We start from the raw sequence: 27,688 nt of genomic DNA on the forward strand, positions 1-27,688 counted from the left end.
GAGGGAAAATTGTCTCCGCTTTGCCCCTAACAAACGTGTGCGAAGACCGACGCACGCACGCACGGGCGAACTGTACAAACGACCCACCCCCCCCCCCCCAAAAAAAAAAAAAAAAAAAAGAAAGTTTTGTGAAGGTTTCTATTAGGGTTATTATTTGATGACTGCCTCGGATACGATATTTATTTCCTTTGTTGCACTTCAGGGACGGAATGAAATTCAAAACATTATTCCCCTTCACTGCTTTTATTTTAATTATATTTCTTGAAAAAAAAATTATTCATTCGTAATTTGCCCACGATGTATAAAATATTTTTCATTTTAGATTTGGAGGTATAGAAACTGAGAAGAGGCACAGTGAAGGCCGGGGACTAACAGTTATATTGTAGGTACTTTCACAACTTTTAAAATATGACTAATAGGGAATTTGATAGGCCACGCCTTCATACCCTTGCAGGGGGGAGGGGGGGGGATGAGGGAGTGCAGACTGCGATTTCTATCATTTTTCTTGGATCACAAGCCCCATGTGTACGATTATTTCCTTCTTCCTCCGGCACCCCTGCACATATAATAGACACAGATCTCACCATTTATCTTGAATTCCTAGAAATTTGACAGCGATGTGAAAGGGATCATATAAACGGGATATGACTGCTTGATCTAGCTGTAAATAATCCCATGCTTCTTGGGCTTATGAAAAGGGCATACATGTAACTGAATAAAAATAAAGCAAGGAAAGAAAATAAAATGCTCAATGAACACTAGCTAAATGTGTGTACAAATATCAGTCGATTAAACAATAGAGGAGAGCACAGTCATACACGTGTACGCGCCTCCCTTAACTTAAGTGGCGGATCTAGAGGGGGGGGGGTAATGGGGGGTTCTGGTCCCCTCTTGGAATTAGAATTTTAATTTACTAGCTGAATCATAGTTCTAAACCGTACCAAATGGCACAGTTCCCCCTCTAAAAAACCAATTTTTTCGGGGCCCGCTGGAGGGCCCGAACTCTGTCTCCCTGGAAGAAGGTACGCCAAGTGTGTGTGTGTGTGTGTGGGTGGGGGTGGGGGTGGGGGGGGCTGGAGGAGTCGGCCTAGCAACCGTGGACCCCCCTTCAAATAATCCTGGATCCGACCCTGATCCCCCCCCCCCCCCCCCCCCCCCCAACACACACACACCAAATAGACAAAAATAAATAAAAGTTTAACGGGTGAAGCAAGACAAAACCAAGGTTTTATCCATCCCTGTGAACAACAGAATGTCCCCCTCTCCGGCAAAAAAAAAAGATAAACAAAAGATTAGAACGTATACCTATACTCCAAAGGTTGTTGGAAAGATCGGGCGAAATTAGAATTCAAAACAGAATACCCTCTCACTGCTTTAATTTTTATCTTATTTCTTTACAACAGGGGGAGGAAGGAGTGGGGAGAGCGCTCAAACAAAAGGTGCCCCTCTCAGGATCTGATCCCTTTTCAGTAGATAAAATAAGCCTACACGTTTAAATACCTATGTACTGATTAAGTGCAATATGACGTCTAAACAACAGGCCAATCAGATAACATAAAGTCACGTTAAACAGAGGCCCGTTGAACTGTTCTATTTTTAGGTACACGTGCTTTATCTATTTTTAGCACTCCGCCTCATGGTGTATATATTCTTTCTCGCGCCAGGTTATATATAATTTAATATCATGTAAGCACACATTTTAACTACCTGGTTCCTAATTATTCTGATTACATTTTGAGCTACATGCAGCTCTTAAAAGGGACGATTTATAAACAGTTGTTCTTCAAATACATCGATAACGCTCAAAATCTTGAAAAGAGATTAGCTCAGTTTCTTGCCGAAGGATTAATTCGTCGAAATAAGGTAGGAAATACTCTTTACATTCTTCAGATTTTTAAAATCTCCGTTTGAAGTGTTATTGTGTACATAAGTAAATAATAAACAATGAGCCTCGTATGAAGCTAGTGATTGGTATCCCAGCATGCATCAGTGACGTCAATGCCACAGACCCCTCTAGCAAGAATTGAGGTGTGGCTACCATTGTGCTGTATTTGAATTGGATATTCTTCCTGCATCATCATAGGTATAATTTAGGGGTAAGTAACGGCGAGAAGGATATGTTTGATACATGTTTCAAAGTGAATAACATTCTGAGAGTGTCTGTTCAAAGCGGGAGTTGATCTGATATATGCAAATGGCTGTCTGACCGTTGGGAGTTCAATGGTTGCCGGCTCGGCGAGTTTCAGTTATTTGGAGATATAAAATCCCTGAAGTATTACTTTGCTCCAAGATTCTGAATTTTGCTACCCGGCGTGACATTAATGCGTCAGCGCTATGGTCTTAAAGTTGGCAAAATCAACATTTATTCAAGCTGCCCTGTTGAAATTCCATTGCGGTAGCCATTTTGAAATGACATCATCAGCTGACTGACTTCTCTTGGGGAGGGGTTCACTTCAGGATCAGAATTGGGAGGGAAACGCTGATTTCGACGTCAGTTCTCTCTATAATTACCAGATTCTATGGTTGTATTGTCTGCGGTGTATAAGTCACGCTGCCAAAAGGTAATTACTGGGCAAAGTCGGATTGTTAATTTAGGAAGTGTATTGTTTGCGTTTTGGGTCATGTCACCACACCCGATAGTAGGCCAGTGAGTCATTATATTTTATTATAAACTTAAAATTGAAGGGAACATTCCAGAGGTAAGTTCATACTGAACTCGGATCAGTAATTTTTGATATTACTACTAAAGCATTGGTAATCGCTTGGTCTTGACAGAAGTTTGAAGGTAAGGTTGGTTTTATAAGAGAAAGTGTTCCTTATTCCTCTTGAGACGTTTGATAGTGAATCATAGTGATGATGATGTTGATATGCGCAAATGTAGTCTTTTTTCTTGTGATTTTAGTTCATATTGAAAACCATTGACAATGCAAATTGAGTCTGAAGGACATGTATAATTACACAAATGGTTGTATAGAACACCAATGTGGAAATGCCCAAAAACTGAAAAATTCTCATGATAATTTCTGTTTTTCTTCTTTTACAGATATAAACGCAATGGCTGCGATAAGAAAGAAGTTAGTAATCGTAGGTGATGGTGCTTGTGGTAAAACATGCCTGCTAATCGTCTTCAGTAAGGATCAGTTCCCTGAAGTCTACGTGCCTACCGTGTTTGAAAACTATGTAGCCGATATAGAAGTAGATGGAAAACAGGTAAGTGTACATAGTCATAGATGCAGACCTGGGGGGGGGGGGGGTGCGGGCGGGCAGGCAGTGGCATGGTGACACTAGTTGAGTGGGATTTGTTCAGTCTGACTGGTTGATAAACCAGGAAGAAGGGGAAGGTTTGGGAGGGGGTTACTATACTGATAAAGGACACCTTATCATAACATTATCATTGTGTTAGTCACAGTTCAAGTCATTTTGGGGCTTTGTTATTATTCAAGGGTTATTAATGTGCAAAACAAAGTATGTACTTCAGGTACTGTTTTTTTTTTTCTTTTTTTAAAACTATATTTGGCTGTGAAGATCAAACACACTTGCCAAATGTTAATTTACTCTAGGGTCAAAGTATGTGTCCATGTGATATATATCAGTAAATAGTGATATAAGAGTGAAATGTTAGTCCTTCTTCTTTAAAGAGGTCAAGCCCTTCTGCAGTGGTTTCTAAATGCTGCATACAAGACTTATCAGTTTCTTAACACATCTTCTTTGATGTCCTCAATGGCTGAGCAGGTGGCGTGACTTACGTTTATTTTACTCGAAACTTGTACGCCCTATTTCATAAGTGATACATGACAGCGAAAGAGCTTTGTAAAGTTCATGTAGACGGGTGTTGGAGAGAGAGCTGCGAGTGCACCGCGAAAGCCGAGTCCGAGTCTTAAGCTATAACGGTGAGTTGAATGTCACAGTGTTTTGCATGTTTTTTAGGTAGTGGAAGAGCCTTGTGTGTTTTCTGGGATTGGTTGGGAAGTTGGTCAACTGTGTGAGTGTGTGTGTGGTCTAGTGAGCCCATTGATGCTTGTCGCTTTAGCTGTTTTATTATCATCATTTTTTTAAAATTCGTACGCTGCCTATTGCATCATTCCACCTTGATAAGAATTTCACCCTCATATGAAAACATCCTATACGGCTTACGCAGAGATAAATGGTCTTGTAAAGCCAATATGTAGAGCAGCAATAGCAAGTTCAAAATGTGGACTGCATAGTGGTTTTACAACAGAGTCATGGAAATTGGTAGTCCTGCTTGCATGGGTGTGATTTATGAGCTATGCTTAAATTTTTATGGAATTTCATCCCAGATTTTGTGCAGGAAACCCATACAATCAATCAATCAGTTTGATTTCACCATTTGCATGAGGACTTCTGCTGTTATTGTTCAGTTATCCTGTGCTATTTTGCCTGACTTTCAGTATTTGTTGCTTGGTATTAGTCTCATTGCATGTTGCCCACTTGCATGTTATATGTGGAAGTTTCAGAGAAAAAAAAAAAGTTTTGTGTTTAAAGTGATTGTAAACACAAATCAGATGCCTGTCTGTTTCTGTTCTCAAGTGAAATGTTTCAATATGATTATTTAATCTGCATGCTTTGTTCTTAGAAGATGTATTGTTGATTTACTGTTGAATTTGACGTTATGTAGTGGAATTAGATTTAGATGCTTCAGAACAGAATTTGCAGTCAGTTTACAACCACAATTTTTAACTACACTCAAGTTGCCTGCATAGTAGGTAGTAATTAGCACACTATTTATGAAGATCAAAAAGAAATGGAAAAAAAATAGATGTTGCAGTTAAATGTCTGGGGTAGTGCTAACACTCGTCAATTTAGCCAAATGCTAAAACTGACTCTAATTGGCTAAACAAAAAAGGTTGATTTGACTTGTTTAAGTCAAATTTAAACCATTTGGAGAAATAAGTGTTGAAAAAGTAGTAATTTGGCTAAACGAAAATAATTGCTAGCACCACCCCAGAATGTACTACACAAGCTTGATCACGATGGCATGTTCGTATTGTCGTACTGTCCCCTTGATTAGTGTACAAATGATCATGAAGTTCTGCAGAACTTGGCTAGGATGGCCTGGTTTGAAGGAACAATGGCTCTGGTAGCTACATGAAATATAATATAGATCTGCATTAAATCATTCAGAAAATTACTCTGAAATAGATATTTACATTGTGTAGAACGCTTTCACCTCACAAAGATAGTCAAAGGATTTCTTTTTTCTTTCAGGTTGAGTTAGCTCTTTGGGATACAGCTGGACAGGAAGATTACGACCGCCTTCGACCACTCTCGTATCCAGACACAGACGTCATTCTGATGTGTTTCTCTATCGACAGTCCAGACAGTTTAGAAAATATCCCTGAGAAGTGGACGCCGGAGGTGAAGCACTTCTGTCCCAACGTCCCAATCATCCTAGTAGGCAACAAGAAAGATCTGCGGAATGATGCTACAACTCAGCGTGAGCTACAGAAACTAAAACAAGAGCCTGTGCGGACAGAGGAGGGTCGAGCAATGGCGGAAAAGATTGGTGCTTTTGCATACCTAGAATGCTCGGCAAAGACAAAAGATTGCGTTCGTGACGTTTTTGAGACAGCCACACGTGCTGCTTTACAAGTATCAAAAAAGAAGAAGCGCAGGATCTGTAAATTCCTGTAATGTTGAAATGTGAGGGGGGAAAAAGCATTGCTAAACTAGAGATAGAAAAATAAATGATTTGTTTTCCTGTGGATGGTATCTGTGTGGAGATGAAAGTCTGTGAAATTATTTTTGTAAATCTTTTATCACTTTTTTTCCTTCAGTACTTCAGTTGTGTGTTTAAACTTTAATTCTGAGGACCTGAAACTTAGCTGGAATATGTCACGCTGTGCCCAGGCTCAGGTTTTGGCCCACTATGTCCTTGTGTTTTGTATATACTTTGGTTTGTGTTTATTTTGAGAAGAATATGCTGTTTGAACATAGGTGCTGAAAGAATAGATGAACAAACAATTATATGTACGTTAGTGTAGTTTTATAATTTTTAATTCACCATAGTCCCAAGTTAAAAGTGGATGGCATGGTCTTCACTTATGAAAAAATAATGATAGAGAAAACTGACTCCACAGGACTGTGGGTATGTATGTGATCCCTTGCACAGAATGCGGTGTTTATTAAAGTTGGCAGTGTACAGTACTACTACTTGGTAACCAGTAGAATGAACAGCTTATAGGGTCAAATTATCCTAATTTCACGAAGGTCGTAGAGTTCAGCTTGGCTTTGTCATCTAGTTGGTATGCTGTTTTACTTGCACCTTTGATGAACATTTTATGTAAAAACCTGGTACATTGTGTAGAGCAATGGCAAACCATGAAGTTTGATAGTTGCCCAAATGTAACCAAGTATTTGAGTGTCTGCCTATCGCATTACTACAGGAAGATGTGGCTGTTAAGGGGCATTGAACTGTAAGTCCTCCGCGATCATTCTTCGGGCATATTTGGGAATCAGCATGATCTGGCCACTGCAGAGCAGTTGCAGATAGTGAAAACTGAAGCTTTCTTTGAATGTATGAAAGTGTATAAAATAAAGAATATGTTAGTGCCACTCACTGTTATATACTAAATGATCTGTGTTTAGTCTTGAACTGAATTTATATGTGTGTGTAGTAGTATATAGACAATAAATGAAGTTGTAAACATTCTAGTTCTGCTTTTGACAAATTTCGTTTCCACTGGAAATTCTTTTACTCTTGAAAACATCCCATGGTGCTGTTTGTGGTTTTGATCTGGGGGATTAAAAACTTGCTGAAAGATGTAACATCTTAACTTCCCTTATGTGTAAGGGGAAACAAATCCCCAAGTCTGGAAAATCTTCAGGTTATTTTTTTCAGCAATGAAAATGCCCCCCCCCCATCCCCAAACATGGCTAACCCTCTATATATCTGATATTGAAGTGGAGCCGCTCTGCATTTTTTCACTTCTCTCATATTTTCTCAAAGCAGGCTTGAGGCTGATTTTTATGCTCAAGTGTGTGTATATTTCAAGTGACTTGGACGGGTGTAAAACCTGATCGTATGTCACATCTGGCAATAACTTAATGAAAACTGCTGCTTGAAATGGTGGAAGAGGCTCCCAGACCTGCTGTGTAAACTGACTCAGGGTGGTGGTGGGACACTGTCTACTGGTGAGTGGAGCTCTAACTCTAAGCATGCATAGACCTTGTACCTACGTGTCTAGTTTGTCCCCTGACCTTGCCAATCCCCCCCCCCCCCATTATTTACCATCACAATAGGCTCACTTGGTGAACTCTGCAAAAAAGGAGCATGCTTAATATTTCTTTAATTATTTCTTATTTCTTTGCATGAGAGTGGTTATGGGCTCTTCATCACCCTCCTTGTTTATCTGGAACCAAAGTTGATGGAGGTGGAGGTGAAATATTGCACAAGATTTCCTCTTTTGAACCAGTTAAATTAATATGACCTGGATAATGAACTTTTCATAAAATGAGCTCTCTTCAGGGATAAGATTTTTCTTACTATTGGCAGATTTCTGGGAACCAAAGATGTCAGTTTTGACATCCATGCCGATCTGCAATACAAACTTGGGGGGGGGGGGGGGTATTTGGTAGGTCTGGACCCCACCCCACCTTTACTGACTTTTTATGAAATGGCAGTTTCAACCCTGAATAGTTAAGAGTCCTGTGGGAGGGGGGGGGGGGGGTCTGGCATAGTGGATCCATTTTTTTTTCAGGGACAAACCTGCATTTAAGTTCCATGTATGATGATTTCCACTTCCTTGTTAATTTTTTCTGTGGTCAGAAGTTCAGCCATGTGGAAAGCAAATTATATATCAATAAAGTGGGGAACTTCAAGACAAAATTACCAATGTTATGAATATAAAGAAATTGGAAGGAGGTTGTGACCATGAAATTGCCACAGGAAATTTTTCATCATTGGTTTTTTATTTTTCATTCGTATATTTATTTGTAGTGTGGATAATTGCAAGTTTGGAGTTAGTCCCCACGTGTGATGGGTGTTGTCTCCCTTCCACATACATATGCTGTTAACCCCTTACCTTCAGGATACTGTAAGGGCCCATTTACAGGTCAACTGTGCCTGTGTGACTTAGTACTTCCTTGGGTTATGTGAATACAACATCTAACCTCTCCCCTTCCCTCCTTGGTGTTGTAGTAAGCAGCTCTTACTGCTGGAGAGAAGGTGTTGATGGATTAGATTGACTAATAGATGTTTTGTTTAGATATTGTTATCACATGGAAGCTGAACTGACACATTAAAAAGACCCAATCTGCCTTGATGCCACTTTCACTCTGCTTGTGACACAATTACTCCGGTTTGTTTCACTCTGACCAGTTTTGCACTCCATTGTCCTCTATTTAAACTGCCATGTTACCATGTTTCTTTTTTTTTTCCTTTTCACGTTTTGGAATCCTTTGCTGCATGGTTTTGTTTTATGCCAGCTATCCCAACCTGAATGTGACCTCTGATGTATTTGGCATGGTATTAATGGACAAGCACTTTTATAGCAAGTAGCATGTGCACTCAACATTTTACTTCTCTTTCAGGTTGAGTTAGCTCTTTGGGATACAGCTGGGCAGGAGGATTATGACCGCCTTCGACCACTCTCATATCCAGACACAGACGTCATTCTGATGTGTTTCTCCATCGACAGTCCAGACAGTTTAGAAAACATCCCTGAGAAGTGGACGCCGGAGGTGAAGCACTTCTGTCCCAACGTCCCAATCATCCTAGTAGGCAACAAGAAGGATCTACGAAATGATGCCAACACGATAAAAGAATTGGGCAAAATGAAGCAGGAGCCAGTGAGGCCAGAGGAGGGGCGAGCAATGGCGGAAAAGATTAGTGCTTACGCATACCTGGAGTGCTCTGCAAAGACTAAAGAGGGAGTGAGAGAGGTATTTGAAACAGCCACACGTGCTGCTCTTCAAACGAAAAAGAAGAAGAAAAAGGGATGCCTCATCTTGTGAAGCAATTGTTGAAGCACAAATACTGTTAGCCTTTCTGACTTTGATACACAAACACTAAACATACGGCGTATTGTATTGTGGACATATTGTAATTCGTTTGTGGGAGACGCCTTTGTGTTGAATGATGGAGGAAAATGGAGACATGGGAGATGCATTATAGTGTATAGTACTGACATAGGGAACTCTTTTTATGTCATGCCACACGTTAAAATACAGATAACATCTTTTTGGGTAAAAATAGTTGACTGATTTTAACGAGACCATGTGTGTTTTTATTACACGCGAGGCACAATACCTCAACCTTTTATCCAAGTCAATTTGATCTCCATAACTTGGATGTAATAGGTCATGTGATTAAGGCCTTCTGACAAGGCCCAAAACCCCTTGCTTCACTGGAAAAAAACGCATTAGTCCATTAAAAAAAGAAAACTATTTTTTACCAGCATTACACAAAAGCCAATGAAAAAAATGTTTCACTTACCATATTTTTTGTGAGGCTAGTTGTTTAAAACAAATGTTATTAATATGTATATATACAAATATGCATTCAGCTGTGAAATCAGGTGTCCTCTGATGAATGCATGGCTGACGCTTAATTGGGTGGGGGGAGGGGGGGGGACGTATCTGCAGAAATATGTAGAAAAATCTGTTTTCTGTCATTTGAAGCCAACTTTTGTTTGCAGAATCAAGTTAAATTTCTTAATTTCCTAGATTGATTTATGCATCTCATAATGTTACGCTAATATCGATAACCAGAATGTATGTGGTTAAGAGAAAGCCGTGTGAGATGAATGTGTGTTGTTTCCATTGAAAACCTTAATTTGTTGCTTCTCTCCAGGAGCTTAAAGAAGAAATTAAAATATACAAAGACAAAATTGTTTTCCAGTTGGCATTCACTAGGTTTAGATTTGAGATTTGGTATATTTTGATATGTAAATTGACTGTAACAAACAACAGCAATATACATTTGTCACGGGCATAGATGTGACTAACAGGCAAGGATATAAGAGCATTGACAGAAGGTCAGATTTCTTTTAAAATTGTTCCAAGTGTCATATTAGCAGTAGAAAACGCCACAGTTCAGCTGCAGTCGTAGGTCAAGTTGTGTTAGGTCCAGCAATGGGAGAATTGATGGTGAAAACGGAAGGGAAATTATTTGGGCTAGAGAGGGAAGTTACATTGCCTTTGGTTTTTTAGTACCACTACTATTTCTGTTACACAGCAGGTTAGTTTTTCTTAAACTTGAATCCTTATCCCACAGTTCTTCATTTTAACATCACTGATCACTATATCACTAAAAAGATGCTGAGCTCCTCAACTGGCTGTGTGTCAGAATCCCTATGTAGAGAATTGAGTTTATCTGTGAATTTTATAATTGATCACCCTTGGAGGTGATCCATTACTTATATAAATGTATGTTCAAAAGGATTGGTACTGTCTTGGCATGTGAAGTTGTAATGAGTAGGTGTGCACGCTTCCCATGGAATTCCAGTACGCTCTTGTGTGCTAATTATTGTAACTAATTCAGAAAAAGCTCAACTAAATCTACCTAAAGTTTGTATGTAGTGATATGTATCTGTTAAATAGCAATTTTTTAAGAAGTAGCAAATGATTGTATTTCAATATTAAGTGTATGAAAAATAACTAATCCTTTTTAAAAGCACATTTTGTTTTCTTGTTATTTCCTTCCCCTTTTCTGTGCTCACTGCAAAGAATTAATGATCTTTTAAATTATATATTTAAGTTAAAGCAAGTGATATTTAAACAATCTTGTATTGTATGAACAGCCCACTTTTAATTCCACTGATGCAGATATATGCCAACCTTAGAAAATGTATGTTAACCTGATATTGAAGTGCAAATGCATTTGGGGTCCCTCTTGGGGCAAACCAAAAACGGTATGCTTAACCTTTTTTTGTTGTTGTTGCAGAGTTACTTCTTTGTTGAGGTATTGAATAAAAAAATCTTCACAAAGATCAACACAATCTTGGGGGAAAATATTTTGTAATCTGGATATTTGTTCAGTTGGGATTGGGAAAAATATTTCCCCAAAGTTAAGTACACAAGCTTTAGAGGGGTGGGGGAATTTTGTAATCTTTATATTCATTCTGGAGAGGAGTGTGTGTGTGTTGGGGGGGGGGGGGGGGCATGCATGTCCAGGAAACTACCTAGAGAATTGGTGCATAAACCCAGTGAAAGAATACCAACCAACTGGAGAATCCCTCTCTTCCTTTTCAAGATTGGAATAAATTTAATAGTTGTTTGATGTCTCTACCACTGAAATGGGCTGTAATTATCTCTTGGCAAATTAAAAAAAAAATCATCTTTCACTTCATGTTGACTGAAGTAAAAAGAAAGATAAGAAAATTTATATAAACTTCTTTAGTTCATGCAAGCTTAAAGCTATTTTCTGTTTATTAACATTATTATTAATTTTTAGGAGGGGGGTCTGGAATGAATTTATTGGAAATGCATGCTAGAATTAACAATTTGACATTCAATATATCTTTTCTTTCAGGTTGAGTTAGCTCTTTGGGATACAGCTGGACAGGAAGATTATGACCGCCTTCGACCACTCTCTTATCCAGACACAGACGTCATTCTGATGTGTTTCTCCATCGACAGTCCAGACAGTTTAGAAAACATCCCTGAGAAGTGGACGCCGGAGGTGAAGCACTTCTGTCCCAATGTCCCAATCATCCTAGTAGGCAACAAGAAAGATCTACGAAATGATGAAAGTACCAAACGAGAGCTCATGAAGATGAAACAGGAACCAGTACGGCCTGAAGATGGTCGAGCAATGGCGGAGAAAATTGGTGCTTTTTCTTATCTAGAATGTTCTGCAAAGACTAAAGAGGGAGTGAGGGAAGTATTTGAAACAGCCACAAGGGCTGCGTTGCAGGTGAAGAAGAAGAAAAAGGGAGGGTGCCTACTTTTGTAGTCCTGGTCGCATAACACCAAACATAGAAATGGGTTGGGTATTTCCATCCCTAGAAAAACTAACAACATCTTCATTATCATTTTCTGGGAACATGAGCTGAAGTTGGAGACAGTTTTGAGACAATTTTTTTTCATGAACTCAACCTGCATCTAAAACTGCAAGCTGTGAAAATTGTCGTGTAGCATTTTCATTGGTCTACGGACAAGTTTCATAGCTTGTGAACTTGATTGCTGGTCATGTCGTTGGTTTGATGAACTGTATGTGTTTACAGACTTTGTGTGTGGAAGTTTGTCACCATAACCAGAGAGCAACCAGCAGGGGGAGCCAGGTGACCAGTAGTGCACCAGAAGATGGTGCTACACCAAGAAGTGCCATCTAAAAAAGCACGATTTATACATTTCCTAATTGATAAGGGTTTCCCATCAAATAACTCTTTCACTTGGTTACCGAAGTTTTTATGAAAGTAATTATAAATCCCCCTTTCTAGTAACCTCTTGGATATGGTGCATAAACACACAGAAAGAAAGCTAGGTTGAGTTGATATGTATACTTTTATGTGCAGCTCCCAGGAAAATGTATATTAATATGTGCAGTCAGGTGCAATGGCTGTCATCATTGTATTTTCAGTGTATAGAAATCAGTTGTATAGCTTGCTGGATATCTCTGCTTGATGCATGTGTTGCAGGTGGCTTGTCTTGAGTTTTCAAAATTAAGAGGAAAGAAAATGACTGTTGAAATGTTATTTTCAGCCAGTTGTAACATTTAGTGCTATTTTACAATCAGTGCAAAAAAGGGAAATGTTTAGGTTTTGGTTTACTGAATAAAATGTGAAAAATTGACTTCTATTGCAATTTGGCATTCTAGAGTTATCTCTGTAGCTTCAATGTTGCCTGAGAAAAGGAACTTTTTAAATTGAACAAAAGTAATCAAGTATTCAAAGGTAATTTTGATAACAATTAAAACTTTCACACTTCCAGAAAATTGTTTACTTATATTTATTTCCATATGCCAAACGTAGGGTTTAGTTGTAAAAAATAATTGAAAATTAATGGTCAAATTACTTCGGGGTAATTACTATGTATTATAGCAACGATAGAAGTAGAATTAGCTTAGATGAAAACTCTGAAGTGCAGGAAGAGACAAATACAGCTATTTTCTCTGTAGTCTACAACTCTTCAGCTCCATTCACTCTAAACTTACTGTTTCTAATAGATTTAGTATTTTTTTCTGGCATGGCGCACAGCTGGATGTGAGCTCTGCTTCACAAGAAGGACACGGCTTCAAACCATTATCAATATCAGCCACTGTGGCAGAAATGTGGCTCATAACACACTGCGTTGTATACTTAGTGAGATGGTCTGAAGCTGCACTATTTTCGGGAAGTTTTGATAACTAACTATGCCACACAGGGTTTGGGGTAGCATTAGCAATATTTTTCTGCTCAGCCAAGTCGCTGCTTTTTCCATCTTATTTTTCTCAAAACGGTCTAATTTTGACTGAAACAAGTCAAATCAACCCTATTTTGTTGAGCCATTTTAAGTCAGTTTTAGCATTTGGTTAAATTGGTGTGTTGGCACTACCCCAGGGGGTTTAACTCTCCTTTGCAAGTTATCAACAAATTTTCTTCCTTATGTTTTTGAAATCAATTAATTGGCTGTCTGTTATGTGATAGCAAAGCTAGTGAGTTGTCAATCTCTCAAAGTGAGATAGTTTAGACCGTCTCAGTTAAGTTTACTGCTAGGTGTGCTAAGTGGACTTTAGAAATTTATTTCATTGGTAAATTTGGCAAAACTACATTTTCATGGAGATTGTTTTTGGTCTGATTGAAAGGTGTATATGTGAAATTCAACTGAAAGAATATAAACAGGTTGAATGTGCTCTCTGTGTATGCTATTATAATAGTAAAAGAAAACATTTTCTATCTACAGAGAAAAGATGGCTTTGTATTCCACATTTTTAGTAACTGTAGTTTTACTATCAAGTTGCAATAACTGTATTTGCTGAGTATGTATAGTGAACTGATTTTTCTTGACTGTCCAATCTATTAAAGGAATAAATTAATAGTAACTACATATGTCGTTGTGTTAGTACTTCTGCAGAGAAAGTTCCATTTTGCGTAAATTTTGACTAGTTGTAGCCCTATGATTAAACCCCAAATTTAAGACACGTCCAACAATGCCCTTTGAAAAGTACTTTTTCTTTTACAAATTCCAATTTTTACGTCTTTATGCAAGGTCGGTCTTTCGTATGTATGTAGAAAATGAGGCTACTCTATGATTTTACAAAGAATTGTACATTAAATTTCATAATTTTTCTCAGAAAATTCATTGCAAATAAAGCCTTTGGCAACTGCCTGTCAAGTTTTTATAATTTGTGATATTGTTTCAAAATTAAAAAAAAAACAAAAAAAAACGAAAGAGGCCATTTTCCATTACTGTTTTATTTCGCATGTCTTCACAGTTGAAATTCCAGTAAATGTACGAACCCCACTGTTTATTTTTTACCCAACCCCAGTACACCACCCTGAGTATCATAGTATATCATTGCGATATTTCCATCAGGACCCGTTTCACAAAATGTCTTGATTCCAAAATTTGGTCTAAACTTCGAACCAAATTTTTCTCCACTTCGTCCCAAAATGAATCAGTTATTTTTTAGTCCAAGTAAAGGAAATATCGTGCAGCATTTATAACATAAATAATTTTTCTAGTGTTTTAGACCAATGATTACTTTATTTTAAAGAACTATGCGCTTATTTTGAACTGAACTTGACCAAATTTTCTGGCTTAAGTTTGCTTGTGAAACTGGTCCCAACAATTGAATACTCAGGGTGCACTACTGAATATACATTAAACCTCGAGGGACTAAGAATCGTATGTACAATCTGGGGGACAAGTCATTTGACAATATACAAGAAAAACTTACTGAACTGTCTGTACATTTGTTCACAATTCATTATACAAGATTTCCCTTTACTCCCATACTTCTGTGTTATAATTCAAAAATAACTTTCAAGGTTTCCTCGTCTTTGTATAAATGCAGTTAATTAAAATAGACCTACTACAAGCATTATAACATTTCTTCAAATTAAGTTAGTACATTTATTCTCTCAAGGTATATCAATTTTAATGGTCACATCTAAGGGGAAGAGGTTTAGAGAATGACATCAATTTAAACTCGATTGCGCTCAAATTAAAAATGCAAATTGAAAATCTTAGGTCTGGTGCAATTTACAAAATAAATTAATAATAATAATAAAAAATTAAATACCATCCTCTGCAGAGATAAGGTATCTAAATGCATTTTTTTTGTCAAATTCATCAATGTGAACCCTGGTGACACATTAAAAATAAATAAATAAATAAATAAATAAATAAATAAATAAATAAATAATCTTTTCACAGGTTAACCAAAAGCGTTTAAGAATTTGGGGCTCTGGATACTCAAACTAAAAAATAAATAAATGAAAAAAAGGGCTTTATTTTACACCTCTGGATGAACCAAGTAATTAGTGTTTTGTAGGTAATAAACAGATAGGTCATCATGAACAGGGTTTCTACCGGTAAAATATACTATCACAACTCTCACTGTGCTGTGTCTGACATGCATGAATTAGGCATTACTTGTAGGTGTGGGCTAGAAAACCTGACATGGTAAAAAAAAAAAAAAAAAAAAAACTTAAATCGAATGGGATGAGCTACTTGGGATTAGAAATAGGACAAATAGTGTGGAATCCTCAAAAAAAAAAAAAAAAAAAAAAAAAAAAAAAAAAATTAATGTTTCCTTGTTCATACTCTATTTAGAGGATTGCTATAAGTTAAATGTACCTGTTTTTGTACAAGGTTAGTGGTCCTACCTTCCCCACATAATACTATGTAAACCTTTATATGTGTGTCACTACATGGCAGAGAATATTATATCATTATTGACTTTTGCTAGAGATCTGCAAAACAACACACTGACCAAAAGCAAAAGTCAACAAGTGCTTTATTATACAAAGTAATACCTGAATGTCTGTGTCCTTCTAGATAACATGGCCATCATTTAACATTACTGTCTTAGTTTTAACAACATATTTTCTTTTCTGTGACTTGCCAAAAAGCCTGTGAAGGTATCATTGTTTCGTAAAGATGTCATCCATTGATATTATGTTTTATGAGTCCTCAAATGCCCTGTTAAAAGATCATAATCTATCACCCCATTTCCATAGATTAGATCGACCTACTTTAGATCGACCTAACTCCCTGGGGGTTCACGCTAAATAGCTGTCAGCCGAGCAGACACGAAAGTTAATTATCCCCTTACAGCTTGTAGTAGGCGGGACGGACATTTAAGTCGGATTATCTGAAAGTAATCTAGTGAGACTCCCCACGGGGATAGATCGATCTAAAATCTATGGGAATAGAGCCTATGTCAATCATAGAAAACCTGCACTAAAGAAGTGCTGCCAAAACTGAAGAAATGCGCAACAGGACATACATTGCTACACTACATCTCATGTCAAACCTTTCAATGAAACCAATGACATTTCTGTTTTTTTTAAATCAAAATTGTCTTTTTCACTGAATTATTAGTCCATGTATAATCAACTATCAACAATACTTCATAACCAATTTCATCATCTACTGTATGGAAATCCTCGATAACCACTATGAAGCTAGCAACAATGGAGAAACATCCAGTGACTATTGTAGCAAATGTTCTGTTCCCAGGGTTGCCACCAGTTTTATATTTATCACATAGTTTGTACAGCAATATCCTGAACTTCAGGAAACTAAGATTAACTTTTACCCCTGGACACTCTACTCTGTCAGTTCCTTAACAACTCTGAAACTCGGGCAAACCCTTACTTATGGAAATTTTCCAATACCTCAATTATAGTTCTAATATCTTAATTGTTCAAGATTTAATCTTCTCAGTCACTTATGAAAATGTTCTTTTGGCATGGAGCCAACCCGCACTCATCAAAACTTTTGAATCGCCATTTTCATTATTACTTTTAGGAACTATATTAATTAATTTTTTATTAATTTTTGAGAGTAATTTCCAAAATGCCCCCAGACAAAAATTGCACATTTACATATTTATATCAGCACCCAAAACCTCGTCGTAATGAACATAGAAAATCTTCACATTTAACAAGAATTTTTCTCCTGGTATCAGTTTCTCCACAGCAGACATTACCACATCCAATCAGAGACCATTTTGCACACCACTAGGGGGTGCTAGTAGTTCTTTAAATTCATGAAGTGACTCTTTCAAAGCTTTAGAGACATGGGGGGATCCAGAAGTAGTGCAGTCTACTAAGTGTGGGTACAGCTGTATCACCTGGCTCCAGATGCTGGGGTCAACTGAAAAATTAATATTAAAAAAACAAATAAAGTAACAAATGGAACAAAAATTGTATTGTGGAAGATATATCTGACATGTCTTTAGCTTACAAAATCTGTCTTGTTGTGCAACAGTGCATTTTAGTCATGAAGATTACAGAACAAAGGGGAATGTCTCTCTGGTTATTAAAGACTGTCAGTCAAGAAAGCTGACTCCACCACTTTTGGCATTAATTCTCTCTAGGTATTGAAAAACTGTCAGTCAAGAAGGTTGTCAACTGTCAGTCAAGAAGCTGGGAAGTATAGGTAAAATCTCCACATGTGTAATTTTCTGCATTTTGAAATCATAACCGTACTTACTGTTTGCTTGTGGTGCTTTCTTGAGTGAAGACAAAAGAGTTGCCACAGCTTTCAACACAGAACACATCTCTGCCATCCGGGGTCTGAAACAGAAAATATATTTTTTTGCCATGAAAAATTAATAATACGAAAGTGTTCACTCTTATAGTGCTATATTTTATTTTCTAAATATGGGTGTCTACATGGTAGATGTTAACTAGGGGAGCTACTTCTTGTTCAGGTAGGTTCAATAAATGATGGATCTAAAAATCTTAGGTACAGTATAAGGGGCACTCCCTGGGCAGGAATTGGGACAACCCAACATTGCCAGTATCTTTGCCAACAATCAAATTGAACATATTCTAAGAATGCCCTAAGTTCTTAAAGTGTTATTCTCTTCCTTATGTTTATTACCATGTCAAACCAACGATCTACAAGATTTGAAAACTGCAGTGTTGGCAAATGCAACCCTCATCGAGGCACAGCTTAAATGGTCAATCAAACCTGCTTAAGCAATAGCGCCACTTCATTAGGCATTTCAGCCTTACTTTGTCCTTGGTATTTAAGATGTACTTGCAGTCCCCCTGTGGCAGCTTGACTTAGCAACAGCAAACAAAGTGACGATTATTTTTTTAAATGCGCAGAAAACCAAATATTCATTTTGGTGTCACGCCAAGCTGTTGCATGGTAAGAAACTGTGAACACATTGCTGTGAAGCCACACCAAGCCTTCAAAACTGAACCATAGGGGGCACTAGTTGTCAGCTTGGTAAATACCTTGGCAGAGGACATTTTCCACTCAGCCTCTCGTCTTCCACAAACTTCTTAATGACGCCCTGGCATCGCTGTAACATGGAAGAAACGGCAAGGTCCGTTATCGTTCCCTCGCCAGTGCTGTATGCATTTGTGATGAAGGAGAACTGGAGTAAAGTCTCGAAGCACGCTTTGGCAAACTCTTCACGTAACTTACGACTAGAGTCTGTATCTGAAGGGAGAAAAATACAGGGAATGCTGGGAAATACTGAACAGAACTGACAATATGATCAGTTCTACAAGAACTTGGGCCTTCAGCTAGTTTTACACACACAGACATACATACACACACAAACACACACACAGTTCAGAGCAGTTTCGTAACTGCGTTTTTGGTCTTAAAACATGAAACATGAAGTAATGTTTTGCTTCAATTAAAAAAAATTAATTAGTGGAATTATTAATTCATTACAAAGCTGTGAAAGATTTTAACTTGAAGAGGATCTGGACAAAAACTTTGTCAATTGGTTCAAATTATCATGTTTAAGTGAATCCCACCCACCAGGCATGCTGAAGACTTTTAAAACAGTCAGACCAGCAATTATGAAAAATTTCTTGGACAGAAGGACCTTTTACTGTAAGTTCAAAATGGCCACCCCATAATACTGTTACTGGTCCTGTGGACTGACTGAACACAATATTCTACCAGTCCTTCAAAAATTTCTCGTTCAAGTCCCTAAGGTACATGTAGGAACAACAGTTCCAGCCTGTGTGAAACCCAGTTAATTTCAGTACCTATGAAAGCATCAGTTGTGGCTGCATGTATGGAGCCCTGGTTTAGTATGTGCATGATCTTGATGACAAATTCCTTGGGCATGCCAGCGCCATAGGGCAGGATCTCATCCCGGATTACCTGAACAACCTGGAGCAATTGTGCACAGATTTAAATAGATCTATATACTAGACAGCAAAGCTGGCAAATACAAAGGCACCAAATATGGAAAAAAAGAGCACTACAACGATGATTACTTAAAAAATGTAAGGATACCAAATAAGTAGAAAATACATAATTTAAAAATACAGATAACTTAAAAAAGCAACCAGTATCTTTATTTAAAATGTATGGAAGTTGGTTGATATATCTATAACGAAAATGCCAGCACAATGTGGCAGAATCTCATCCCAGATCACATAATTGTGTTAGGTGAGACTGAAACACATTCTGTACATTCTGGTGGATATGTGTTCAAGGAAACCATCTTTTTTAGGGTAAATTTAATTGGTCTGGCCTAGAAAATAGACTTGAGCCCAGTGAGCGAGTCATTTAAAAATGTACATTTAAATGGATTAAATTTACCTTTTGCACTTGATGAATTGATGAATACAAAAGAAAAACATGTTGGTGTTATTTTTGTGAAAAAAATCCCATTTTAGCTGTCCTTTTGTAATATATCAGTATACATCAGTTCATCATAATCTACAGCATTGTGTATTCAGCTTATTCTCTTAATCTCAATTTTGACTTGTGTCCACAAGCAAGAGAACAGGTGGGAGAGCATGTACCACTTACCCTACAATCAATTGCCTCATCTCTCTGATAGTCTTCCACTGATGCTGTGGAAGGGGTAGGGCTGAAGAAGAGCAAACAGTGAGAGTGAATCAAAAGTGAGAAACTTGTTCAGAAATTAAAAATAAAATTGAAAAAATAAGTGAATGAATTAACAAAACAGTATATAGATCAACTATCTTGGTTGTTATCTTTGGAGCAGTGGGGCCTGTTATTCCGTGCTTGTCACATATAAATCAATCAAAAAATCTGGTGCAACCTGTTAATTTTCCAGCTGTCACAAATAAAAGTAAACACAAATCTTAAGACAACCAGATGAAATAAGTTGTAATTGTCTAAAACCAGCCTAACAAGAAGACTTTCCTAAGTTTTCAACTTACTGTTTGGAGAACAGGAATTCTTCCAGTGTGTGAGCCAACTCTGACCACACACCCTCGTAAGCCACATCTGAAGGAAAGCAAATAAATAAATAAATAAATAAACCTTCATATCTGCCACATTTTTCATCATATTTAAATTACAACATCTAGTTTACTATAAAGTTAGTGCCACTTGGCTATTATAATCAAGAGCAATATGCAATCAGTTTTATACAGTTTATCTTAAATCAAATCTATGTTGAAATATTTGCTTTTTCAAATGATTAATTTTTAATCAAATAGCTACCGGTATCTGAAAATGCAACATTACTAATTCACACATATTTTGTAAATCATAAGAAATGAAAATATATGAATTGAACATCTCATAGAAATAAAGTATTAAGCAATAACATAGACACTGTCTTCCTGGGGCAGACGTCTGAATATTGTGACACAATGAAATATAGGCAGAGTAATAACTTGGAATTTAGCTGCTGTTTCAGCAAACTATTATTATCCTATTATATTTACAGTTAGCCTGTTCTTTTACATGCAGATGTATTTCAAGGACATGCAACATCCTCTTTAAATAATGGTATGAATACACTGCCCAAGAATGGCATTTTTATGCAAACTATAAATGCAAGGAATGCAAATGACTGTATTGTTGGTGAACATGTAGATTATTTCTGACTTTGGAAATCAATAGTGACTGAGAAAGTACAGTAAAACTCAGCAACGGAAACTTGAATATTTGTTAATAGTTTATTCTCTTGACAAAATCATGTGAATGGTTTCTTTAAAGGTAAAGGCCACTTGTTTTACCAAGATAAAGATAGTTTAAAGGTTAATTAGCACTATACATGTATTATCCACTTACATCTCTGTAAAAAACTTTCATTCACAAGTGGATGGAAAAGGCAAAGATATTTGAAGAAATTATTTTAATATACAAACAAAAAATCTTAAGGGGGGGTGTGTGTGTTCACATTAATTAATTTCATTTCACTAACCTTTCAGTTTATCTGCCTTAACACTGGATGAACTACATCTTTCACTGTATATGAACGATAAAATTAATCCTGCACTAACTTTTCTGGATAGTTAAAATAACACCTGACTATCACAACTGTTATCAAAATCTGTTCAAATTTGCTGACTCACCATGCTTCCTGGCCACAGGCAGACCCACTATGAGCACCGAGATGAGAGAGTTGATGGCCAGGACCCATGTCGTGGGTGAGGGGCAGCCATATTTGGCACTCAAGGGAACACGCAATGTCTGAAATCATAAAGAGAGTGTTACTTGTAAATGAGAGAAAAAAATCACTGCCATGCACCTTAAGAGAGTTCTTTAAGGAAATACGGAGAAAGCATGCACTTATTGATTCTGTTATAAATACTATATGTCACCATCAGTTTGTTTTTTAGTCCACTTAGATGATATACATCATAATTTAAAATGAAATCAATTCTAAAAAGGTTTGACGAGTTGTTGAGCCTGAAAGACAAGGTTTTGATCATTTTTCAAATAATATTAAATATATGATGGACTCATCAATGTTAATTCTCTATCGTACAGGCAGACTTTCAGTTACATTTTCTGCCTACAGATGGCAGCACCTTTCAGTCCATAAAACTGACTGAAAATTTGGTGCTCATTCCCCAGTTTCTGGGGATAAAATTCACCAAAGAACTTGAGCCCAATTACTGGTCTTACTCCCTTAGGCTAATTTTTTTTGTACAATTCAGTATAAGATAATTCCATAGTTGTCCATGTAAGTAAAGTAATGGTCTGAAACTTAAGCCATGTATTCCTTAATTCTTATGAAGCAGACAAAAAATTCATTTAATTTGGAGTAATACTGATTTTTCTTGGGTCAAAAGAGACAAAATTTTGGTGTGAAAGTTCAGACCAAAACCCAGGTTAAATTGATTTTGTGACATAGGTCCCAATGCGTACAAACATTCTGTACGAGTAACCATAGAAACAGGAGCAGACGACATTGCACAATTCTGTCCAATAACAAGCAGTCAATGTAATACCCCTGTATTATTTTGTAACATTACTTAAAGCTTGTCTAAGTAATTGTTGATGATATCCGATTGTGGGTAAATCTGTCTGGGTTTGGATAATATTACTCAACTTCAGCTCAACACGCTGCCTGTTTGTTTTCCTCATGTTATACAATTTCAAGACACCGTTTTCCTTCAATGTCAGTAAGGCGCAGGTGAATATTTTAGATACCTGGTAACTTTTATCGCTAGATTCTTTGTTTCATTTATAAGAATTTTATATAATTTTATCTACAATTTTCTACAATTCTCTTGCTGTTCACATAGTGACATATATTTCACTGTATAGTTGGACTACTTTTGGTAGCAAGAAATGAATATTATAATTATAATATAATTACATAATGGAATTATTAAAAGTCAATAACCAAAAGCAAATAAAAAAGTGAACATATTTTGAATTATTGAATATGCAAAAATGCCTTTTTTTCTTTCTCTTCAATTAAGTTAACAAAAACATAATGCCCTACATTAGATGAAGCAGTTTTACTTTTCTTGAGTTCCTTTGCTTTAAGAGATTAAAGAATAGATAAAAATAAAAATTTATAAATTGAAAACATTAAATATGTGCAGAAGTCTCTCCTAATTGTGTACCATATTATTTTAGGTATTCCACTTCACCTTCAGTTGATTTGAAAGAAACAAAATCACAGTGTTTTGAAATACTGCAGACAAACAAATATTTCACTCTCATTCAAACAAACATGTTGTTTTCTAAAATATTTTGACTGATTTATTTAAGCACTACTGACTTCAACACAACAATTTAAAAATTAAATTTTGGAGCACTGTATGATATAAGATAATTTTTGCCTAAGTAAAAGAAAATTTTTTTCACATCCCAAGTAGATTTAATTTGTTTACTTCTGTTCTGGAAAATCTTCAATGATTGTTACTGGTGCTAATATTTTGCCCATGAAAAAAAAAAAAAAAAAAGAGCTGGCAAACATACAATGACATCAGATCCAGAATATATTGTGGTCTCACAGATAATGAAACAAGAACTGTATACCCCTTTTTCCTTCAGAAAATTCTTGACTGATTTGCCTAGTTATCAAATGAGGTAGAATTAGGACCACAGACAAGCACGAAAAACAGGTTAATTGCATAATTAGTGGCAGTCCTTTGCCTATCATTTCTTAGCTGAAAATAAAATTTCAATTAGATAAAGAAACTGAGATGTGCTTTACACAAATACAAATGTAGTGTATTAGCCTATGGATCGTTTACGCGTCACGCCAGGTGTCGCATGACACCTGGTACCATGTGACTTGACGCGGGAATCTTGAATGTAAGAAAGCAGAACTCACAACAATGGCGACAAGGATGGTCACATTTTATTACGTTGAATGATAATTTTACGATTTTAAACAACATGGAGCCTCTATGCTCAAATGAAATTGACAATAGTTGTGAGGAAACACGGATTACACATATGGAAAACGAAATTAGACACTTGAACTCAAAATTTGAAGGACTATGTGAAAACGTTTATAAAATGACAGAAGGACTGCAGAAATTTCAAACAGAATTTATCTCATATATGAGACGAGACAATCCATCCTTATTGGAAAATTCAGCTGCACCCTTGACTCATGCTCAGCAAGGACACATTGAGATAAATGATCCTCATGATGCCGATGCTCCACCTGTCTCTGTTACTTCAACGGAGTCTTCAACTCATGGTTTATCTGAGCGAATAAGTTCAAATGCTGATTTTATACCAGACCCGGGGCAACCAGTTGTCAGTGTCCCAACCGTTCCAGCGTACCGTTATGGACGTCAGAATTATGATGCGAGAGGGCCACATCTACAATTCTGTGAGGATGTACCCAGATTTACTCCCACGCAAAGATCGCGGCCAGTGGACACTCCCCTGTATACTGACGAAAACCGACAACCACCTCCAACAGGTAGGTCATTTCCCATATACAATGAGTCACACATTACCTGCCTCCAGCCGCCCACCCGTTTTCAATCATATGATGGAAGTACTAACTTCTATTCATATTACGTAAAATTATGTTGCGTTGCTGAGAGCAAGGGATGGGGAGTCAAAGAAATCTATGAAATCATGATCACCTCACTAGAAGGTAAAGCCCTCGACGAGTTTGTAAAACTACCTCCTAACGAAAGAATGCACCTACACAGTGTTGTGGATACCCTTATGAAATGTTTCGGAAAAACTGAAAATTCATCATTGGCGCGAACAGAACTGGCCGCTATAAAACAAAAAGAAAACGAAAGCTACGAAGAATTTGGCTCACGTGTGAGAATATTAGCGTTGTCTGCCTACCGTGGTACTGGCCTATTCAATCAAATGGCCACTGAATCGTTTTTACGTGGGTGTTCAGATAAAGATTTAGTGGGAAAAGTGATGTGCATGAGACCTAGAACATTAGAAGAGGCGGTCGAAAATGCCCGTACGTGTGGAGCAAATATGCAAATTTTGGGATTACGCAATGAAAACTGTAATAAGCAAGTGCGCAAAGTTATTTTTAAAGAACCCCAGTCTCCATGTACAGATCATATTGAGCGTCAAAATCCACCAAATGTGACTCGCGTTCAGTTTTCACCTCGTAGCTCGAGTCCTAATCGGGCAAAATCATTTCAGTCGAATGATGCAGAGCAGAGGTTGCAAAACATTGAATCCTCGTTGTTAGAATTGATTCAGTTATTCCGTCAGTCCGTGAACCAAACACAAAAGGGCAATGACACTCAGTTTGGTACACCCCCTAGGGGCATCACAAGGTGCTATAATTGCCATGAAACGGGTCACATAAGCACAAATTGTCCCCAGAAAAACAGTGATTCGTTAAACCGCAACAGGTCGCCTGTGCGGTCCAACAATCGACCTCAGCTGCAGTAGGACCAAATCTGATCCCACACACCGTTTATTGTAATGGCATGGCCAAAGGCGAAAGTTTAGTGGTCCCCATACATGTCAATGGAATCAAAACTAACGCTGTTATCGACACGGCAGCGCAAGTGACCATAGTAAGTGACAAGCTGTTATCACAAATTACTGGAGAAATTACTTACGGCGGGTACCATGACATAAAAGGTATACCGCAGATTAGCTTACGAGCAAGAGAAATAAAAGGCCTAAAATTAGCAATTGGTTCAGAAGTGTATGAATGGACAGCACTTGCAGCTCCTATCCCAGACAATGTTTTATTGGGTTTAGATTTCTTGAAAATGTTTGAGTGTAACATCTGTCTGGAAAACAATTTCATATCGTTGACCAGACCAGATTCTTCAGATAGAAGACGCAATAAAGTTCATGCCTCTATAAGAAAAGGTAGTGACAATTATTTAGTGGCAAATCGTGTTATTTTATCAAAGAAAGTTGCTGTTCCACCGCATTCTGAGAAGTTTGTTCAGGTTCCCTTTGTGGCGGAAAGGAACAAAACCTTTTTACTCAACGCCCCTAAACATGATCAGAAGGGTCTTTCGGTGCCCTATGGGTTGATAAGCACCGATTTTACGGATGCTTGCCTCAGTTGTTCAATCGCTCTAAGGAATGAGACTGATAAGTCAATTACCTTAAAAGCAGGTCATGTGATGGGTGATTTGGAAGAGATTGAGCGTGTACTGGGATATCCTGAGAGTTTTGACAGTTCGAATGTGCACCAGTCTTTCTCGGTGTTGAAAGTTGATGTGAACTCTAACGATGTGGAGAATAATATTCCTGAACACGTGCGTGATTTGTGGAAACGATCTAGTGAGGATTTGTCTGATGAGCAGTCTCTCAAATTAGGCAATCTTTTGATAAAATATGCCGATGTTTTTTCCAAATCTGAATTTGATATCGGTCATTTTACAAAGATTAAACATAGAATTGATACCAACGAAGCAAAGCCTATTAAACAAAGACTGAGACGCACACCTCTGGGTTTCGAGCAAGAGGAAAAGGCAACATTAGATAAATTGTTAGCCGCTGACATTGTGCAACCCTCTTGTTCCGAATGGGCATCCTCTCCTGTTTTAGTGAGAAAAAAGGACGGCACTTTGAGATATTGCATAGATTTTCGTGCTTTAAATAAAGTGACCGTTAAGGATGTGTATCCACTACCGCAAATAGACGAATGCTTAGATGTTTTAGCGGGCACTCGGTATTTCAGCACTCTTGATATGAACTGTGCTTATTATCAGGTTGAAGTTGAGGAAAGCTCCCGGCCTAAAACCGCTTTTATGACCAAGTACGGTTTGTTTGAGTTTAAGAGACTACCGTTTGGTTTGACTAACAGCCCTGCTACTTTCATGCGAGCAGTCAATTCAGTTCTGCATGGTTTGACGTGGAGACAAGTACTCGCTTACTTGGATGATGTTGTTGTGCTTGGGAACAGTTTTGATGATTCTATAGCCAATATTGCACTGGTGTTGGATAGATTCAAAGAAAATGGATTGAAATTAAAACCATCCAAGTGTTCATTACTCAAAAGGAGTGTTCTCTATTTGGGCAAATTGGTAGATGAGAATGGCATTGCTCCAAATCCTGACAGTATAAAAGCAGTTCAACGTTGGCCACGTCCAAAATGTAAGAAAGATGTGGAAAGATTTCTTGGTCTAGTTAATTACCATAGAAGTCACATAAAATGTTTTGCTGCTATGTCTGGTATACTGTATGATTTGACCAAAAACAAAAGTGTTTTTAATTGGACTAATGAACACGAAGTTGCATTCAATGACTTGAAACAGGCTTTGGTCCATAGTCCCGTGCTGAGCTTTCCAGACAGTGATGGTTTATTTATTTTAGACACGGACGCTAGTGATACTTGTATTGGAGCTGAGCTCATACAGGTGCAAAATGACACTGAAAAGGTCATTAGTTATGGCAGTTTTGCTCTCACTCCTAGTCAACGTCGTTATTGCACGACTAAAAAGGAGCTTTTAGCAGTAGTCCGATTTACTCGGCAGTACAGGCACTATCTACTTGGTAGAAAGTTTGTAATAAGGACAGATCATTGCAGTTTGACTTGGATCATGCGTTTTAAATTGCTCAATGGTGTTTTAGCAAGGTGGATGGAGGAATTGGCCCAGTATGATTTCGAAATTCAGCACAGATCGGGAAAAAACCACAGTAATGCTGATTCATTGTCACGCATTCCTCTTCAGCACAAAGACTGTTATTACTATGAAGATGGTTGTGATGTGACAAAGTTACCTTGTGGAGGCTGTCATCACTGTACCAGGCTTCATGAAGAATGGGACAGATTTAATAAAGATGTCGATTACATAGGGCCCCTGTCTCTAAGAAGCGTGAAAACTGTTACACCTGCCGTAGACCCACCCAGGGAAAATACTGGGAATGTTGAATTGTTTGCAAAGTATACAGCAAGTCAACT

At 37.5% G+C, this 27,688-nt stretch overlaps 2 protein-coding genes and 1 pseudogene across 6 annotated transcripts in view; 2 read left to right on the forward strand and 1 right to left on the reverse strand.

The window, feature by feature from the left end:
• Positions 1 to 1,688: 1,688 nt before the first annotated feature.
• On the forward strand, positions 1,689 to 10,636 carry LOC106157263 (ras-like GTP-binding protein RHO). 5 transcript variants are annotated; one of them, XR_015335038.1, is made up of 4 exons: positions 1,948 to 2,096; positions 3,044 to 3,210; positions 8,551 to 9,739; positions 9,874 to 10,636. XR_015335038.1 is itself a non-coding variant. In XM_087015375.1 (3 exons), the coding sequence occupies exons 2-3, from the start codon at positions 3,055 to 3,057 to the stop codon at positions 5,650 to 5,652; spliced, it is 582 nt and encodes a 193-aa protein (XP_086871501.1). In that variant the 5' UTR covers positions 1,689 to 1,863; positions 3,044 to 3,054; the 3' UTR covers positions 5,653 to 6,672. The 5 variants fall into 5 exon arrangements, 4 of the variants coding, with proteins under 4 accessions (XP_086871501.1, XP_023933168.1, XP_023933166.1 ...); XM_087015375.1 differs by lacking the exons at positions 1,948 to 2,096; positions 8,551 to 9,739; positions 9,874 to 10,636 and adding exons at positions 1,689 to 1,863; positions 5,227 to 6,672; XM_024077400.2 differs by having other exon boundaries at positions 8,551 to 10,636.
• Positions 10,637 to 11,491: 855 nt separating this feature from the next.
• LOC147760977 (ras-like GTP-binding protein RHO pseudogene) lies at positions 11,492 to 13,984 on the forward strand (annotated as a pseudogene).
• A 1,900-nt stretch (positions 13,985 to 15,884) lies between these two features.
• The window catches only part of LOC106172866 (protein MON2 homolog), a 147,911-nt gene continuing 136,107 nt past the window's right edge, over positions 15,885 to 27,688 (reverse strand). Inside the window, exons 28-34 of the mRNA XM_087015365.1 lie at positions 21,429 to 21,546; positions 20,283 to 20,349; positions 19,906 to 19,966; positions 19,131 to 19,257; positions 18,360 to 18,567; positions 17,605 to 17,687; positions 15,885 to 17,265 (exon numbers count right to left, since the gene is read on the reverse strand). Coding sequence (XP_086871491.1) covers positions 17,108 to 17,265; positions 17,605 to 17,687; positions 18,360 to 18,567; positions 19,131 to 19,257; positions 19,906 to 19,966; positions 20,283 to 20,349; positions 21,429 to 21,546 — 822 coding nt within the window. The 3' untranslated portion in view covers positions 15,885 to 17,107. The remainder of the gene's footprint in view (positions 17,266 to 17,604; positions 17,688 to 18,359; positions 18,568 to 19,130; positions 19,258 to 19,905; positions 19,967 to 20,282; positions 20,350 to 21,428; positions 21,547 to 27,688) is intronic.

This window comes from Lingula anatina, chromosome 6, assembly GCF_051362555.1.
Source record: "Lingula anatina isolate TDL-2025a chromosome 6, LinAna3.0, whole genome shotgun sequence".
NCBI lineage: Eukaryota > Metazoa > Brachiopoda > Lingulata > Lingulida > Lingulidae > Lingula > Lingula anatina.